This window comes from Stenella coeruleoalba, assembly GCF_951394435.1.
Source record: "Stenella coeruleoalba genome assembly, chromosome: 8".
Lineage (NCBI taxonomy): Eukaryota > Metazoa > Chordata > Mammalia > Artiodactyla > Delphinidae > Stenella > Stenella coeruleoalba.
Genome location: NC_137154.1, coordinates 12,011,620 through 12,031,542, shown reverse-complemented (window position 1 = coordinate 12,031,542; position 19,923 = coordinate 12,011,620). Strand labels below are relative to the sequence as shown.

Here is a 19,923-nt window from a genome sequence, read left to right as displayed (position 1 = left end):
AGTTTAGCAGCATCTCTGGGTCTCTACCCACTAGATGTCAACCGTGCCTCCCCAGATCGTGTCACTCAGAAATGCCTCCACACATTTTCAAATGTCCTCTGGAAAGAAAAAGTACCCCTGTTGAGGATCACTGATCTAGAACATGCTATCTTGTCCAAGCTTGAGGCATATCTTTCTGGCGGGGAGGCAGCAGCTGGAATGGAAACCTTCATGCAGAGCCATTCAGATGCTCTGTGGGCCAGCCTCCCCACACCGCCCCGACTCCCCACCTCCCACCAGCCCTCTGTCACGACCAAGGTCAGGACTAAGGGGAAGGCGCTTGCCTCAGTTGCAAAATTTAAGGGGACAGTAAAGAACTCAGTGGTCAAGATAAATAAATATTTAATGCCATCTTTCTTAAAAATCAGAATCTACGTAAAGCTACCATGATGAACAAAACGTCAAAATATGAATCAATCAGGTTCCAGCCACATTCACTGCAACCCAAGGACAGGCCAGCAAGTGCTGAGCCTTGATTTTGCCAGACATCACCGCCAAGAGCTTGTGGCCCTGTCAGGGTGGGTGACTCCACTCTGTGATATCCTAGCATCTTTGTTCCTTGGATTCCAGCCCAGCCCTCCTGTGCTCAGGGCATCAGGGACAGGTCACCCAGAGGGTGAAAAGGCCTGGCTTCCTTCCACTCCTCTGCTCTCTCAGGGGACCTACAAATGGAGAAGTATCTGAGAGCTCACTTCTGGGCCCTGAATGCAGAGTAACGGTCTCGGCCGTTATCTCCCTGGCCCAACGGACGTAACCCTCAGCTTATCTACCTGACTTGGGGGTGGATTGACTAATTCCAGGGCCCAAAAACCTGGTCTCCAGAGTTCAAGCAGGAGACTTCCCTAGCTGGGGAGGGGTGGAAAGCTAGCCCCCCTCCCCCTTATTCTCCCCGGTCCTGGGGCCCAGGCCAGGGGCCTCATTTCACTCCGTGGTTGGGATGACCGAGAAGGTCGGCTACTCCCGTTAGCCAGCACCACGATAAGCTTTACAAGCGCTGTTTCATTTAAACGTCCCTGCATTACACACTAGGAAACGGCATCTCAGAGAGCTTAAATAAGTTACCCAAGATTACACAGCAAGTCAGAGGCAGACCTAAACCAAGACCTTTCAGCTCCTTAGTCACCCCACACCTGCATTCCCTCTACTTCCTCTCTCTGGCCTGCCCCTCCCTGGGGTTGACCTGGGGCAAAGACATCCCAGGGCCCTGCTCAGTCACCACGGTGATGTCTGATGTAAAACTGGAAATAACTCTTATTTTTTTTTTGGCCGCGCCGTGCAGCATACAGGATTTTAGTTCCCCGATCAGGGATTGAACCCACGCCCCTCGCAGTGGAAGCACGGAGTCTTAACCACTGGGCCGCCAGGGAAGTCCGGAAATGACATTCTTGAAGGTCCACCATATTCCAAACACTGTGCTTCATTAAGGATTTCACATCCATTATCCTACTTACTTAATCTTTACAAGCATCCTGCCAATTAGACACTGCCATCCCAGTGCGCAGACCTACCACACAAGCTCAGAGAGGTGAAATAACTCGCCCAAGCTCACACAGCTAGTTAGAAGTGGCATGTCTGACCCTAGTCTGTTTGACTCCTACATCCTTGCTTTCTTTGATTCACCCAAATGCGTTACGCCCAGACTAGCCCACGGTGCCCACCTTTTCAGCATCCATGAAACGCCAACTCTCTGGCTTACCGTTTGCATCTATATTCATAGGGGTTTCAAACTCTGCCTCTCGTCTCAGATTTCCATCCAGCCCCACGTTATGCTGAGGGCAGCATAGTGTGATGTCTTGATAGAATGGAATCACCATTCTAGAGTCAGCCCCTCTGGGTCTCAATTTTCCCATCCCTAAACCGACGCTAATGACAGGGCCCACCTCAAATGAGATCAGCTCCAGTAAAGACCTCAGAACAGTACCTGGCATGTGGAGCTGGGGGCAGCCCTTGTCAGGAAACTGAGACTGAACTGTGACCCTAATCAACAAGTGGGCACCGAGAGCTGCCTGAGCTCCTGCCCTGTGTCCTGCGTGATGATGCCAGGAACGCTAGGGATACCATCGTAAAGACACGAGCTGAGTTTCCCAGAGCCTACTTAGCATCATTCTGGACAGGAAAAATACCACACAAGCCCTTCCCCGGGGACATAAGGCCAGTCCTCTTATTCCATTTAAAGCTTTTCTTGAGGGTATGCATCTTTAACATGTAGCCTGTAATGTGCACTGTAGCGTGGACTGCTTGAGGCGTTGCCACGGAGGGAATGCACCCACGTAACCCAGGCCAGGTCAAGATACAGAATGTTACCAGGAGCCCAAATGCCTCCTTCGTGTCCCCTTCTTTTTTTTAAAAAAAAAAAAAATTTATTTATTAATTCATTATTTATTTATTTATTTTGGCCACACCAGGTCTTAGTTGTGGCATGCGGGCTTCTTAGTTGTGACGTGCAGACTCTTAGTTGCGGCCCGCATGTGGGATCTAGTTCCCCCGACCAGGGATCGAACTCGGGCCCCCTGCATTGGGAGCGCAGAGTCTTACCCACTGGACAACCAGGGAAGTCCCCATGCCCCCTTCTTGACATTAATCCCCCAAAGGAGACCTTTGTGGACTGGAAGTCACACTTGTGTCACAGACCACCGCCAACAGGAGAGGTTTGTGAGGAATAAAACAAGGTCCCACCTTAGCACAAAGTCTCTTGATACAGACCCCGGCACCTATTTAGTGCTTAATACATGAGGGGTTTTAAAAAAAGAGAGGATGGGGCTTCCCTGGTGGCGCAGTGGTTGGGAGTCCGCCTGCCGATGCAGGGGACGCGGGTTCATGCCCCGGTCCGGGAGGATCCCACATGCCGCGGAGCGGCTGGGCCCGTGAGCCATGGCCGCCGAGCCTGCGCGTCCGGAGCCTGTGCTCCGCAACGGGAGAGGCCACAACAGTGAGGGGCCCGCGTACTGCAAAAAAAGAAAGAAAAAGTGGGGATGTGTGTACACGTGTGGCCGATTCACTTTGCTGTATTGCAGAAACTCACACACCGTTGTAAAGCAGCTATACTCCAATAAAGATCAATAAGCAATTAAAGGAGGGATTTTGTTACTCTTTATTAGTAGTACTGGAATAAAGGGAAGCAACGCCTCCCCACACCAGAATACAAAGTCCATGAGGGCAAGGAGGGAAAGTTCTCCCAGTGCATCCTCCACGGCACCCAGCACAGGGCTGAACTTGTAAGAGTGTGTCAGAATTCCACCGTCACGGATACCAAGAGAACAGCAGTTACAAAGGACCTCAGTGTGATTTCTATCTTTTTCAACTTCCTGTGCAACCTTGAGTAAGTAGCCTCTTCTATCTGGACCACCAGATAGAATAGAATCCCTGGGGCCATCTGTACTTCTAAGAATTTGAGGAGTCCTGGAGGAAAAGGGCTTCGGAGCATTGATGCCTTACTTTCTGCTCACCTCCCCATTAACTGAGCCTGGTTCTGTACAATGGGATAATAATTACTGATCAAACAAGGTCATCTTTGTAAGATGCCTGGTGCAGCAGGGGGTACTTTGTGGGTGCACAATAAGCGGTAACAATTAGTAGGTGCTGGTGTGCTTGTGTTACAAACATCTGTACGTTCCCGAATGGCAGGGAGCTGTGTCTTGTCATATTCCCAAACCTTACGTAGAGTTGGACATATAGCAGTTTGTCTTATATTGAGATTCCCCGGAAACACCCCTGAGGCGAGGATTTGAGTGCAAGTCGTTTCCATGGGAGGTGCCGGGACAGTCGTAGGGAAGAGGAGAGTTCATATGGGGAAGAGAAGACAGCCAATAAAATGTGTGTTATAAAGCCAGCTGCCTCAGTGGGTAACTGGAAGTTAATCTCACTGGGAAACCCTGGCAAGCAGTGCCCGATACCTGCCCCAGAATTATTCCACCTGAGGGGGCAAAGGACTGGGGTACTCATACACCCACTCCTGAGAGTTGCGGGCTGCTCCCAGGGACATGTTAATATCCTGGCACATTAAGGCAACCACAGTTTGTGGGCGAGGAAGAAAAGGCCCTCAGATGTGGAGATGCAAATACAGTACATTGAGAGTTCGCCTTGAAAGTTTGGAGAGAGATGCGTGGTGTCTTGGCAGCACCTGCAATGCACGAGCCCGGTAATTGGGTGTCCTATGAAAAGATCCACCTGAGCCCATTCCTCTGTCTCCAAGAGGGCCACACAGACCCCACCCCATGCTCCATCCTCCTTGAGAGTGATAGCTTCTGTCCCTTTTTATGAAAGACAGTAGGGTGGGGAGGTGTGGTCCTTGTACTGGCAGAAAGCTCGTGGGTGGGGCTAAGCAGAGTAGATCAATGGTGGGAAGAAAAAGAAATCAGTTTCAGGAAAACAATTTTATTGCTGGGGGCTGGAGGGGAGGGGATGGGAGGAGCCTGCCCAGGAAGATCCAGCTCAGTAGGAACAGATGAACGGGAGACCCACGCCACAGGGAGCTCGACGCCAGTGGCCTCCTGTGAAGATGCAACAGGAAGGGGTCTCAGCCTCTTGTTCTCCCTGACTCAGCCCCAGTAGGGCCTTCCCCTCTCCCTACCCCACACCTCAGTGGAGATGAGTCTGAAGAGCCAGGAGGCCTCTCCTTTGCAGGGTCTGGCTCTTCCTGGAGCCTCCTCCTTCCCAGGCCTTGCCATTATCCATCCCCACTCCCACCACCTCACTTCGGGTGCACAGGGTCACACATCTACCAGCACTGCCCCAAGGCTGGCCAGCAGCCCCGTACGCAAAATTCCAGGGAGTGCCGGCGAGCCAGCAAAAGCATGTGCAGCGACCCCAGGGGAGGCAAGAGGGAAAGAGGTGGGCTGGGACACGGCAAAGGGAAAGCAGGTAGGCAGAGCTGGGACCATCCCTGCCTGACCCTCCCGCTGCCCGCCAGGCATTGGCCCTTAAAGGACTGCTGGACCACAATGGACACAGTCCTGGTCAACTGAAATGCAGAGCCACAGTGATTGTCACCATCACATTCTATGCATTCCAGTGACACCCCCATCCTTTGGGCTCTAACAAGAGGCAGGGCAGGAGTTCCAACCCCATCCTACAGATGAGGAACGAGGCTCACGGTCTTGCCCAGGTCCTATAGACAGTCAGAGACTGAGCAGAACTCGCACCTAAACATCCTGATTCTAAATGCTCGGCTGTTCCCGATGCCTAGGCAGCCCCCTTGTTGTCTCACCCAGGTGTCCACCTGTCCCCAGTTCTTCAGGGGATTGTAGAGGAGAAGCACAGACAGATCTGCAGCAGGTTGAACATGGGCTGGGGTAAGGAGGTGCTCCCCACCGAGAGCTGGGGCCCCTCTTACCCGGCCGGTGACCTGGCTTCCGCTCCAGACTTGGCCCTGGTCGATCTGTCGGACTAAGCATTGGATCTGGTAATTAAGGCTGAAGTTGTGGATGGAGATGAGTCTGCCCCGGTAGCACCTCTGGCAAGTTAACTGCAGGGTAGAATGAAAGAGGAAGAACGGTGTGCCCGTCCCCCAGGAATTCACATCACCTTAGTCCTGGGTGTCTAAGTCTCCAAAACTCACCCTCCACCGCCCCCCCACCCAGCCCCACAGACATTTGAAGGCTGGAGATTAAGACGCAACTTCTGTTTCCGCGTGACCCTCACCTCTTACCCCCAACACCTCTGCGGGTCTCAGCCTCTGCTAACACTCCCAGGGTCCTCAGTGAGGAAAATGACCAGCGACGCAGAGGCTGGAGACACCAGCTCCCTATCGCCACCCTGGGCCTCAGCCTCAGCTACTGGCCACTCACCTGAGCATGAATAAAATTCAGGGGATCCTCACCAGGAGGAAGCAGCAGGTCTTGCATCCAGGGATGCCCTCCAGTTTTACTGTGTCCTCATCCTTAGGACACTGAAGGTCCCTGTCTACCTCATCCAAGGCTGAGATGGACTCAACAGCCCCCTCTTCCCTGGGGGCATCTTCACTTCCAGAGCCCCTGTCTTCCTCTTCCTCTAGCAGCATCCCTCCACAGGGATCTCCTTTGCCTCACTTTCTGGTACCCCCCCCCCACTTAAGGCAGGGTGTCATCTCCCAAGGGGCTCTCAATGTTGGACATTTCAGTTCCTGGCAAGAAGAAAGGTCAAGCGCCCCTCCTTCACATCTTCCCCTGTTCCTCCCCAGCACCACGGACAGCTCCCTCCCGGCCCCAGGCATTTGCAAGCTGAGCCCTGGAAAGAGAGGAACCTGGAACAGAGCCCACCCCCCAGGAGAAGCCAACCTCCCACATGAGGTCCTGGTGGTTAAGGGCATGAACTTAGAGTCAGGCAGTTGTGGGTTTTGTTCTGGTTCCATCATCTACTAGCTTTAGTTCTTCGTTTGTGATATGGGTAGACCACACCACATACCTCATGGGGATGGTATGAGGATTAAAGGAGATAATGCCTAGAAAACGCTTAGCACTGTACACTCGGTGAGCTCAAAGTAAAAGAAGGGATCATTTGATCACCGTTTGCATCTTGCAGAAAGGACAACATTGAGAACGTCACAGTAGAACCAAGACTGCAGACAGGCAGATGCCCTGAGGAATCCCTTCAACTCCAGCTCTAGAGTCCCCGCTCCTTTCTGTGCAGAGATCCTGAAATAGGGGATGGCCAGAGAGGAAGGTGTGGCTGTGTGACTCTGACCCTATAAACTATAGAAAGGAGTCAAGTAGAGAAAGAAAGGCTGAAGGCCAAGGAGACTTACTCAGATGAAAAGCTGAAACTGTCCCAAGTAGAAGAGCCAGAAGTAGGTGGAGTTTCATTTTGGCTTTATCCTGCAATGGAGAACAGAGCTGGACACACACACACACATACATTCATTCATTCAGTAAATACTCCCTCCCATGACCAACACAGAGCAGCTTGAAGGTAGAAAACCCTGCAGCCCCAAATACCCAACTCACACCGCTCAACCCTCATCTCCACTTGCACCCTCCCCACACCCTGCCCCAGGGTTTATCAACCTAGAAACGATGAATGGATTCAAGGGGCCATGAACTCTGCAAACATAGACAACACATGGTGTGATGTTTCTAGGGCGAGTGTTCAAACCATCCATGAGATTGCTCTATGTCCTCCCAAAAGGCAAAGGAACTTCTCACTTTACTGGATGATTTGTTCTCAAATTGCCAGGAATGGCCTCCAACCTTCTCCACCAAAAACGTCCTCCTTGGCTCTCGTAATCAGCGGAATTCTAAGACGTCCCCGAAGATCCTTCTCCCACTCTCGTGCACACGTGGTGCATAATCCCCGGGACTGTACATGGGGACAGAGGATGGCATTTACTCCAGTGGTTGTGTTATATTATATGGGACAGTTGACCTTAGGAGAGGGAGAATATCCCGGATGAGTCTGATCTAATCAGGCAAAAGCCCTTTAAAGTGACTGGGCTCTTTCTGAAGTCAGAGATTACAAACATGAGCAGGGGGCTTCCCTGGTGGCGCAGTGGTTGGGAGTCCGCCTGCCGATGCAGGGGACACGGGTTCGTGCCCCGATCCAGGAGGATCCCACATGCCGCGGAGCGGCTGCGCCCGTGAGCCATGGCCGCCGAGCCTGCGCGTCCGGAGCCTGTGCTCCGCAACGGGAGAGGCCACAGCAGTGAGAGGCCCGCGTACCGCAAAAAAACCATGAGCAGGATTCCACCCAAGGGAGGCTCTCCGTTGCTGGCTTTGAGGACGGAGGGCAAGGAATGTGGAGCAGCCCCCATGTGACAGCCAGCCAGGAACAGCAGAAGGAACAGAATCTTACCACAACCACGTGAGCTTGGAAGAGGACCCTGAACTCTAGGTGAGAACACAGCTCAGCCAACACCTTGATTTTAGCCTTGAGAGACTCTGAGCAGAAAATCCAGCCATGCCATGCCCGGACTTCTGACCTACAGAACTGTGGGCTAATAAACGTGTGCTGTTTGAAGTCACTGCATCTGGCCTAGAAGACGCGCACAACCCTCGAGGCCCATTTCCTTCCCAGGATGAAATTTACAGTTGGTGCAATTCATGGTGGGGGATTGATTGGCACAGGGGAGTGTCCCACAGGAATGGGCTGGAGGGCCTTCTACAGAACCCAGGGACAGAAGGTCAGGAAATAAGGACAGGGAGAAAGAGAGGTTCGATTCCAGCCAGAGGTCCCACCACCCTTCCTCTCAGACCATAAGAGGCCGGTTAGCCTCTTCTAGCTCCAAGTTCTGCCCTCAGAGAAGCAATGAACTGCAGGAGACAGAACTTCAGAGCTGATCAACCGCCTGCTGCCTGGGCTTAGCCAACCCCTCCCTGGGGGCAGATAAGAGGTGGTGAAAGGACTAACATCATCCCCGGGGTAAGCAGCCCAGGAGATAGAGACCTGGGCCGTTGCTCTGTGAAATCAACCTTGATTGACAGCTCCTTTGACACTTCCCCCTTTGGATGCCCCAACAATTGACATAGAACAAGGGCTGGGCTGCTAGGGCTGGAAGGGCCTTTAGAGGTGACCCAGTCCAGTCTCCATGCCTAAGATATGGAGGACTCAGACATCCTGATTCCCAGTTCAGCGCTCTTCCTTCGTCCTTGGTGAGAGAACCCCTCTTGGCCTCCAGGCATCTCCTCTCCCAGGGGCTGTGTACACACAACAAAGTTAGAAGGAATATGTCTTTGCAGTCAGTGCCCATCCTCCACCCCACCTTCCACCTTCAATACTTCCCCAGACCATCTACTTCTCTCCATCTCTGCTGCCACCTCCCTAGCCCAAGCTGCCAACGTTTGATAACGTACACCCGAGCCCATCATCCCCATGCTTGCCATTCAGTGTCTTCCCTCTGTGGCAGCAATTCACCCAAACTCATTACCATTGCCTTCAAGGGCCTCCATGGTCTGGCTCTTGTCTACTTGTCCAACCTCACTGGTGTGTGTGACCCTCGTCATACTGGTTTCTGCTCCATTGGCCAAGCTAAAGTTTGGTACTGGCTCCGTCTCATCTAGTGGGTCTCGGCTCCAAGGTCGCCTCCTCAGAGAAGTCTTCTCTGAGCACTCTTTCTAAAGAAGCCCACTCCAGGGACTTCCCTGGTGGCACAGTGGTTAAGAATTCACCTGCCAGTGCAGGGGATACGGGTTCGAGCCCTGGTCAGGAGAGATCCTACGTGCCGCAGAGCAACTAAGCCCCTGTGCTGCAACTACTGAGCCTGTGCTCTAGAGCCCACAAGCCACAACTACTGAAGCCCGTGCGCCTAGAGCCCGTGGTCCACAACTAGAGAAGCCACCACGATGAGAAGCCCGTGCACCTCAATGAAGAGTAGCCCCTGCTCACTGCAACTAGAGAAAGCCCGCGCGCAGCAACGAAGACCCAATGCAGCCAAAAGTAAAATTAATTAATTAATTAATTAATTAAATTAAGAAAGAAAAGCCCACCCAACCCATTCGCCTATCTAGTTACTCTGGTGCACATCATTCATTTACTTCCATCAGAACATTTGCCAAAGTGATACGACCTTGCTCCTTCACTGGTTTCTTGTCTACTGTCTGTCTCTCCCAGTAGGAAGTAAGTTCTAAGAAAACAGGGACCTGGTCTTTCTTGCTCACTGCCTAGAACTCTACCCAGATCACAGAAGGAGTTTTTCAATTAGTTTGAAATTAATCAACTTGAAATTTACTTCCTGGAGAAAGTCCAGCCGAGTTAAATTCAAAGTCCATTCATTTCAATTCCACAGGTGTCTTTCTGAGCCCCACCTGCCATGGACACAATCGTGGGCCAGGCTCTGTGCACTGGGTCATACATTCATTCATTCAGTAAATACTCAGAGGTGGTCTCTAATCTCAGGGAGGCTTCATGCAGCCGATAAAGCAAGACAAACAAAATGAACCTCTTAGTAAAACAAGGCACCGTATTGAGTGGACACTTAGAAGGATAAAACTTTCACTTGCTAGAAGATACCAATTGTCTGTGCTACCAGAGTCACATTAAGGGCAAGGGCAGGCAGAGAGGGCTTCCTTGTAAAGGTGTTCCTTGGACTGGGCTCTGAAGGATTGACAGACAGGAGAGGAGAGGCAGAAGAGAAGCAGGAGGCATTCTAGGAGCCAAACCATGGCCCTGAACTGCTGGAATGTGAGCCAGGATACAGATGACTGGTGTTTCCCGGAGGTTGAGTCAAAGAATGAGGTGGGTTCGTTTCTCGGCACCAAAGCCAAGCTCCTCCAAGGAGCAGTGCAGACTTGCTGGCCAGTTCTTCAACCCCCTCGACTCCTTACACGACAGTAATCTGGTTTCTGCCCACCCCGCGTTGCTCCATGGAAACTACTCTTGCCAACGTCCCCACTGACCACCTAATTGCCAAACCCAACAGACATTCTTCAGTTCTTGTCTTATTTGACCTCTGTAGTGCCTGATACCTCTTTACTTCCTCCTTCTTAAAAACAGCCTCTTTTCTTAACAACTTCTCTAGCCATTCCTTCCCAGTTTCTGCTGGTGGGCTCCGCTTCCTCTTCTGGAATTTTAAATATTGGCCACCACCTGGTTTCTTGGTGCCCTTCTTTCCTAACTCTACACACGCTCCATGGGTTATCTCATCCACCCCCACGTCTCAAGCTATGAAATATATGCAGATCACTCCCAAGTCTTCATCTCCAGCCCCAGACCTGCTCCTCACCAGGTTTGGTCCACAACCACAGACTCACATATACAGCCACCAAATAAGCTTCCCAACTTGGATGTCCCATGTGCATTATGAATTCAACACGTCAGACTGACGCATCACACACATGCGTGCACACACACACACACACACACACACCCCTACACTAAACTGCTCCTCTTCTTGTGGTCCCTTTCTCAGGAGAAATCATCACCTTGCACCCAAACCCCCAAGCCAGGACTCTGGGGCATCGTCCACAATCTTCTCATCACCACACATTCACAGTCATAGTGCGCGTTCTTCGCCATCTCATCTACCCACCCACCCCCACTCCCCTGCTGCTCTCCTACCAACTGCTGACTGTCTTTCACCTGGATCACTTCAGTGCCTCTCAAATCACTTTCCCTTCCTCCTCTTACCATAACCTCCCCATTTCTTTTTTTTTTAATTTATCTATTTATTTATTTGTTTTTTTAAATTTTTGGCTGCATTGGGTCTTCGTTGCTGTGCGCGAGCTTTCTCTAGTTGCAGCGAGCTGGGGGGGTGCTGCCCTTCATCGCGGTGCGCAGCCTTCTCATTGCGGTGGCTTCTCTTGTTGCAGAGCATGGGCTCTAGGCACGCAGGCTTCAGTACTTGTGGCACATGGGCTCAGTAGTTGTGGCACACGGGCTTAGTTGCTCCGCGGCATGTGGGATCTTCCCGGACCGGGCTCGAACCCGTGTCCCCTGCATTGGCAGGCAGGTTCTTAACCACTGCGCCACCAGGAAAGTCCACCCCTCAACCCCACGTTTCTGATACATTGTCTGCTGCCAAAATGAGCTCCTAAAACCCCGAGCTCATCACACAAGCACTTTTCAATTATTTCTTCTTGCTCTTGGGCAAATACTTTCTTCCTGATCTGGCCCCTCCTTACCTCAACTTCAGCACTATTGACATTTGGAACTGGGCACTTCTTTGTTGCAGGGGGATGTCCTGCGCAGTGTTGGGTGTTTAGCAGCAATGTCCTCACCCTCTAGATGCCAGTAGTACCTTCCCCCCAAGTTGCAACCATCCAAAATGTCTCCAGATATTGCCAAATGTCCCCTTGGGGGCAGACTTGCCCCCTAGTTGAGAGCCACTGGTCTACAACCTCAACTCTCCAAACACACACACACACACACACACACACACACACACTCCACTCTGCTCCAATCATACTGAACACCCTGCTATTTCCCTAATGTTCTGTGAGCTCTCAGATACCATTTCATCTGCCCAGAAAGCCCTTTCCTCTCTAACCACTGTGCTAGCCCTCCTCTTCTACTAAGTCTCAGGCAAAGATCCACTCTTCCAGGAAGCCTGCCCTGATTCTCCCAGAGAGAAGTAGAAAGGAACCTCATGGGGCTTAACTCTAGCCCCGCCCCATCCCATCTCACGGCAGCTGTCTTCTTGCTGTCTCCCCAGAAGACTGGCAGCGTTGCCTTTCTCACCTGTGTATCTCTGGTACCTGCAGTGTCCTGGAAACATGCCAAAGGCTCAATTCATGTTTGCTGAATAAGCGAATGAATGATGAAAAGAAATTTTTGTTTAAGATGAGTTGAGCAGGTGCTCCCTGAAATGAGATCTTAAGCAGGAATTTTAATAACAATAACAACAGCGGCATCTAACATTTAAGAAGCACTTTCTTTTATTTTTTAAATATTTTTGGCCACACTGCGTGGCATGTGGGATCTTAGTTCCCTGACAAGGGATGGAACCTGCCCCCCCCTGCAGTGGAAGCGCAGTCTTAACCACTGGACCACCAGGAAAGTCCTAAGAAGCACTTTCTATGTGCTAAGTGTTTTGAGTGTTCCGTATCATTTAATCTTCTAAACAACTGTATCAGACAAGTACCACTGTCATCTGTAAATTATAGACAAAAAGACTGATACTCAGGATGGTGAAGCTGCCTGCCAGGTAGGTAGGTGCCTCATCTCCCATTCTCTGTCTGCCCATCTGCAAGTTAAGGATGAGAACCTCACAGGGCTTGGGGAGGACTCACTGAGAAGGTGGTTGTACAATAATCTAATCTGACACATGGTAGGTTCTGAACAAACCGTCCTATTCTCCCCATTTTAGAAATAGAGAAAGCAAGGCTCAGAAAGGTTAAGTGATGGTCCAAATTCCATGTACTGGCAAATGACGGAACTTGAAAAAAAGAATTCTAGGGGCTTCCCTGGTGGCTCAGTGGTTGGGAGTCCGCCTGCCGATGCAGGGGACACGGGTTCGTGCCCCGATCCAGGAGGATCCCACATGCCGCGGAGCGGCTGCGCCCGTGAGCCATGGCCGCCGAGCCTGCGCGTCCGGAGCCTGTGCTCCGCAACGGGAGAGACCACAGCAGTGAGAGGCCCGCGTACCGCAAAAAAAACCATGAGCAGGATTCCACCCAAGGGAGGCTCTCCGTTGCTGGCTTTGAGGACGGAGGGCAAGGAATGTGGAGCAGCCCCCATGTGACAGCCAGCCAGGAACAGCAGAAGGAACAGAATCTTACCACAACCACGTGAGCTTGGAAGAGGACCCTGAACTCTAGGTGAGAACACAGCTCAGCCAACACCTTGATTTTAGCCTTGAGAGACTCTGAGCAGAAAATCCAGCCATGCCATGCCCGGACTTCTGACCTACAGAACTGTGGGCTAATAAACGTGTGCTGTTTGAAGTCACTGCATCTGGCCTAGAAGACGCGCACAACCCTCGAGGCCCATTTCCTTCCCAGGATGAAATTTACAGTTGGTGCAATTCATGGTGGGGGATTGATTGGCACAGGGGAGTGTCCCACAGGAATGGGCTGGAGGGCCTTCTACAGAACCCAGGGACAGAAGGTCAGGAAATAAGGACAGGGAGAAAGAGAGGTTCGATTCCAGCCAGAGGTCCCACCACCCTTCCTCTCAGACCATAAGAGGCTGGTTAGCCTCTTCTAGCTCCAAGTTCTGCCCTCAGAGAAGCAGTGAACTGCAGGAGACAGAACTTCAGAGCTGATCCACCGCCTGCTGCCTGGGCTTAGCCAACCCCTCCCTGGGGGCAGATAAGAGGTGGTGAAAGGACTAACATCATCCCCGGGGTAAGCAGCCCAGGAGATAGAGACCTGGGCCGTTGCTCTGTGAAATCAACCTTGATTGACAGCTCCTTTGACACTTCCCCCTTTGGATGCCCCAACAATTGACATAGAACAAGGGCTGGGCTGCTAGGGCTGGAAGGGCCTTTAGAGGTGACCCAGTCCAGTCTCCATGCCTAAGATATGGAGGACTCAGACGTCCTGATTCCCAGTTCAGCGCTCTTCCTTCGTCCTTGGTGAGAGAATCCCTCTTGGCCTCCAGGCATCTCCTCTCCCAGGGGCTGTGTACACACAACAAAGTTAGAAGGAATATGTCTTTGCAGTCAGTGCCCATCCTCCACCCCACCTTCCACCTTCAATACTTCCCCAGACCATCTACTTCTCTCCATCTCTGCTGCCACCTCCCTAGCCCAAGCTGCCAACGTTTGATAACGTACACCCGAGCCCATCATCCCCATGCTTGCCATTCAGTGTCTTCCCTCTGTGGCAGCAATTCACCCAAACTCATTACCATTGCCTTCAAGGGCCTCCATGGTCTGGCTCTTGTCTACTTGTCCAGCCTCACTGGTGTGTGTGACCCTCGTCATACTGGTTTCTGCTCCATTGGCCAAGCTAAAGTTTGGTACTGGCTCCGTCTCATCTAGTGGGTCTCGGCTCCAAGGTCGCCTCCTCAGAGAAGTCTTCTCTGAGCACTCTTTCTAAAGAAGCCCACTCCAGGGACTTCCCTGGTGGCACAGTGGTTAAGAATTCACCTGCCAGTGCAGGGGATACGGGTTCGAGCCCTGGTCAGGAGAGATCCTACGTGCCGCAGAGCAACTAAGCCCCTGTGCTGCAACTACTGAGCCTGTGCTCTAGAGCCCACAAGCCACAACTACTGAAGCCCGTGCGCCTAGAGCCCGTGGTCCACAGCTAGAGAAGCCACCACGATGAGAAGCCCGTGCACCTCAATGAAGAGTAGGCCCTGCCCACTGCAACTAGAGAAAGCCCGCGCACAGCAACGAAGATCCAATGCAGCCAAAAGTAAAATTAATTAATTAATTAATTAATTAAATTAAGAAAAAAAAGCCCACCCAACCCTTTCCCATATCTAGTTACTCTAGTGCACATCATTCATTTACTTCCATCAGAACATTTGCCAAAGTGATACGACCTTGCTCCTTCACTGGTTTCTTGTCTACTGTCTGTCTCTCCCAGTAGGAAGTAAGTTCTAAGAAAACAGGGACCTGGTCTTTCTTGCTCACTGCCTAGAACTCTACCCAGATCATAGAAGGAGTTTTTCAATTAGTTTGAAATTAATCAACTTGAAATTTACTTCCTGGAGAAAGTCCAGCTGAGTTAAATTCAAAGTCCATTCATTTCAATTCCACAGGTGTCTTTCTGAGCCCCACCTGCCATGGACACAATCGTGGGCCAGGCTCTGTGCACTGGGTCATACATTCATTCATTCAGTAAATACTCAGAGGTGGTCTCTAATCTCAGGGAGGCTTCATGCAGCCGATAAAGCAAGACAAACAAAACGAACCTCTTAGTAAAACAAGGCACCGTATTGAGTGGACACTTAGAAGGATAAAACTTTCACTTGCTAGAAGATACCAATTGTCTGTGCTACCAGAGTCACATTAAGGGCAAGGGCAGGCAGAGAGGGCTTCCTTGTAAAGGTGTTCCTTGGACTGGGCTCTGAAGGATTGACAGACAGGAGAGGAGAGGCAGAAGAGAAGCAGGAGGCATTCTAGGAGCCAAACCATGGCCCTGAACTGCTGGAATGTGAGCCAGGATACAGATGATTGGTGTTTCCCGGAGGTTGAGTCAAAGAATGAGGTGGATTCGTTTCTCGGCACCAAAGCCAAGCTCCTCCAAGGAGCAGTGCAGACTTGCTGGCCAGTTCTTCAACCCCCTCGACTCCTTACACGACAGTAATCTGGTTTCTGCCCACCCCACATTGCTCCATGGAAACTACTCTTGCCAACGTCCCCACTGACCACCTAATTGCCAAACCCAACAGACATTCTTCAGTTCTTGTCTTATTTGACCTCTGTAGTGCCTGATACCTCTTTACTTCCTCCTTCTTAAAAACAGCCTCTTTTCTTAACAACTTCTCTAGCCATTCCTTCCCAGTTTCTGCTGGTGAGCTCCGCTTCCTCTTCTGGAATTTTAAATATTGGCCACCACCTGGTTTCTTGGTGCCCTTCTTTCCTAACTCTACACACGCTCCATGGGTTATCTCATCCACCCCCACGTCTCAAGCTATGAAATATATGCAGATCACTCCCAAGTCTTCATCTCCAGCCCCAGACCTGCTCCTCACCAGGTTTGGTCCACAACCACAGACTCACATATACAGCCACCAAATAAGCTTCCCAACTTGGATGTCCCATGTGCATTATGAATTCAACACGTCAGACTGACGCATCACACACATGCGTGCACACACACACACACACACACACACACCCCTACACTAAACTGCTCCTCTTCTTGTGGTCCCTTTCTCAGGAGAAATCATCACCTTGCACCCAAACCCCCAAGCCAGGACTCTGGGGCATCGTCCACAATCTTCTCATCACCACACATTCACAGTCATAGTGCGCGTTCTTCGCCATCTCATCTACCCACCCACCCCCACTCCCCTGCTGCTCTCCTACCAACTGCTGACTGTCTTTCACCTGGATCACTTCAGTGCCTCTCAAATCACTTTCCCTTCCTCCTCTTACCATAACCTCCCCATTTCTTTTTTTTTTAATTTATCTATTTATTTATTTGTTTTTTTAAATTTTTGGCTGCATTGGGTCTTCGTTGCTGTGCGCGGGCTTTCTCTAGTTGCAGCGAGCTGGGGGGGTGCTGCCCTTCATCGCGGTGCGCAGCCTTCTCATTGCGGTGGCTTCTCTTGTTGCAGAGCATGGGCTCTAGGCACGCAGGCTTCAGTACTTGTGGCACATGGGCTCAGTAGTTGTGGCTCGCAGGCTCTAGAGCGCAGGCTCAGTAGTTGTGGCACACGGGCTTAGTTGCTCCGTGGCATGTGAGATCTTCCCGGACCAGGGCTCGAACCCGTGTCCCCTGCATTGGCAGGCAGGTTCTTAACCACTGCGCCACCAGGAAAGTCCACCCCTCAACCCCACGTCTCTGATACATTGTCTGCTGCCAAAATGAGCTCCTAAAACCCCGAGCTCATCACACAAGCACTTTTCAATTATTTCTTCTTGCTCTTGGGCAAATACTTTCTTCCTGATCTGGCCCCTCCTTACCTCAACTTCAGCACTATTGACATTTGGAACTGGATACTTCTTTGTTGCAGGGGGATGTCCTGCGCAGTGTTGGGTGTTTAGCAGCAATGTCCTCACCCTCTAGATGCCAGTAGTACCTTCCCCCCAAGTTGCAACCATCCAAAATGTCTCCAGATATTGCCAAATGTCCCCTTGGGGGCAGACTTGCCCCCTAGTTGAGAGCCACTGGTCTACAACCTCAACTCTCCAAACACACACACACACACACACACACACACACACACACTCCACTCTGCTCCAATCATACTGAACACCCTGCTATTTCCCTAATGTTCTGTGAGCTCTCAGATACCATTTCATCTGCCCAGAAAGCCCTTTCCTCTCTAACCACTGTGCTAGCCCTCCTCTTCTACTAAGTCTCAGGCAAAGATCCACTCTTCCAGGAAGCCTGCCCTGATTCTCCCAGAGAGAAGTAGAAAGGAACCTCATGGGGCTTAACTCTAGCCCCGCCCCTATCCCATCTCACGGCAGCTGTCTTCTTGCTGTCTCCCCAGAAGACTGGCAGCGTTGCCTTTCTCACCTGTGTATCTCTGGTACCTGCAGTGTCCTGGAAACATGCCAAAGGCTCAATTCATGTTTGCTGAATAAGCGAATGAATGATGAAAAGAAATTTTTGTTTAAGATGAGTTGAGCAGGTGCTCCCTGAAATGAGATCTTAAGCAGGAATTTTAATAACAATAACAACAGCGGCATCTAACATTTAAGAAGCACTTTCTTTTATTTTTTAAATATTTTTGGCCACACTGCGTGGCATGTGGGATCTTAGTTCCCTGACAAGGGATGGAACCTGCCCCCCCCTGCAGTGGAAGCGCAGTCTTAACCACTGGACCGCCAGGAAAGTCCTAAGAAGCACTTTCTATGTGCTAAGTGTTTTGAGTGTTCCGTATCATTTAATCTTCTAAACAACTGTATCAGACAAGTACCACTGTCATCTGTAAATTATAGACAAAAAGACTGATACTCAGGATGGTGAAGCTGCCTGCCAGGTAGGTAGGTGCCTCATCTCCCATTCTCTGTCTGCCCATCTGCAAGTTAAGGATGAGAACCTCACAGGGCTTGGGGAGGACTCACCGAGAAGGTGGTTGTACAATAATCTAATCTGACACATGGTAGGTTCTGAACAAACCGTCCTATTCTCCCCATTTTAGAAATAGAGAAAGCAAGGCTCAGAAAGGTTAAGTGATGGTCCAAATTCCATGTACTGGCAAATGACGGAACTTGAAAAAAAGAATTCTAGGGGCTTCCCTGGTGGCGCAGTGGTTGAGAATCTGCCTGCCAATGCAGGGGACACGGGTTCGAGCCCTGGTCCGGGAAGATCCCACATGCCGCGGAGCAACTGGGTCCGTGAGCCACAACTACTGAGCCTGCGCGTCTGGAGACTGTGCTCCGCAACAAGAGGCCGCGACAGTGAGAGGCCCGCGCACCGCGATGAAGAGTGGCCCCTGCTCGCCGCAACTAGAGAAAGCCCTCGCACAGAAACGAAGACCCAACACAGCCAAAAATAAATTTAAAAATTTATTTAAAAAAAAAAGAATTCTAACAAGCAGATATTTTCTGAGCATCTTCGACGTACTCAACACTGCGTGGGACCAGTCACAGACACCACCAAGAGGAGCCAGGTCCTGAGCACCTGGAAATATAGCTCTGCTCTCCCAGCTGGAAGCTCAGAGCCATGATGGAGGTTCAGTTGGTGGGAAGAGCTCAGAACTGGAGTCTCACAGAAACGGCAGGGGAGTTTGTGCCCGTGCGGTGAGGGCCTATGGATGCAAGCTGACTCGCTGATTGGGTAATGAGTGGGAAAGGCAGTTGGTCACGGTGATTGGCGTAATGGGCTTTCACGTTTGCTGGTCTAGCGCCAGGCTGGACACACACGGCAACCCTGAAGCAGCTTCTGTCAGGCCCCAGAAAGACTCCTGGGGATGACTGAGGGGTCCTGCGGTGGGGGGGGCTTTGCGTACCTCAGGGTCTTCCCCCCAGATAGACCTCTCTCTTGACCAGCTGTGGAGGGACAGCATTCTGATGCTAAGGATGGATGCATCCTTCCATCCCCTTGTTGACAAAGAAATTAATCAATAGTCAATCTAAGAAAAAAATATAAATTTTTATTTTTTTATATTTATTTATTTGACTGCATTGGGTCTTAGTTATGGCACGCGGGATCTTTTTAGTTGCAGCATGCGGGATCTTTTTCTTAGTTGCAGCATGCGAACTCTTAGTTGTGGCATGTGGGATCTAGTTCCCTGACCAGGGATCGAACCCAAGCCCCCTGCATTGGGAGCATGGAGTCTTAGCCACCGGGACACCAGGGAAGTCCCAGAAATGGAAAATTTTATTCGAGCCAACCTGAGGGTTATAACCCAGGAGACAGTCTTTCGGAAAGTTCTGAGGACTGTTCCACCTGTTAGGGATCAAAGCAATGACATCAGTTTTTGAGACAAAGGGTTATATGTCAAATGACGTATTATTGACAGTTTACACAGTCCAAATCTACATGTACAGTGAGTAGCGGGTCGTGGGTCATTGTGACCCCTTGTGAGATTAAGAAGGAAGGTCATCATCTCCTACGGAGGTCTGATTAATGCAGACGCACGGCACACATCTTCATTAGGAGAGGGAGGAGGCCCAAACGGCCTGAGAAAATTTTTATGTTTAAATCTTTCTTGTCATAAAATATAAATTTTATTTTATCACCTCCCCCAACATGATACTCCCAGAAATACCCCAAATTTCTCCAGAGCCCCCTGGCTCAAGTCACCCTGAGGTTTCCACAGGCAAGTCCCTGCGGGTAGGGAACGGAAATCTCAGGGTGGTGGAAGGTTAATGAGGCTCCTTCCTTCCTTCAAACATTCATTTATTCCTTCCCTCTTTCCTTCCCTTCTCTTCTCTCCCTTTCCTCTCCCCTTCCTCCCTCCCTCCCA

General features: G+C 50.9%; 1 protein-coding gene across 1 annotated transcript; it reads right to left on the bottom strand.

Moving 5' to 3' along the window:
• Window positions 1-5,107: 5,107 nt before the first annotated feature.
• On the bottom strand, window positions 5,108-6,818 carry PRG2 (proteoglycan 2, pro eosinophil major basic protein; the record flags this gene model as incomplete). The annotated part of the gene is made up of 4 exons (XM_079928365.1): window positions 5,108-5,146; window positions 5,246-5,503; window positions 5,858-6,039; window positions 6,761-6,818. 4 exons carry the CDS (start codon window positions 6,816-6,818, stop codon window positions 5,108-5,110), a joined length of 537 nt encoding a protein of 178 aa, XP_079784491.1.
• Window positions 6,819-19,923: the final 13,105 nt, after the last annotated feature.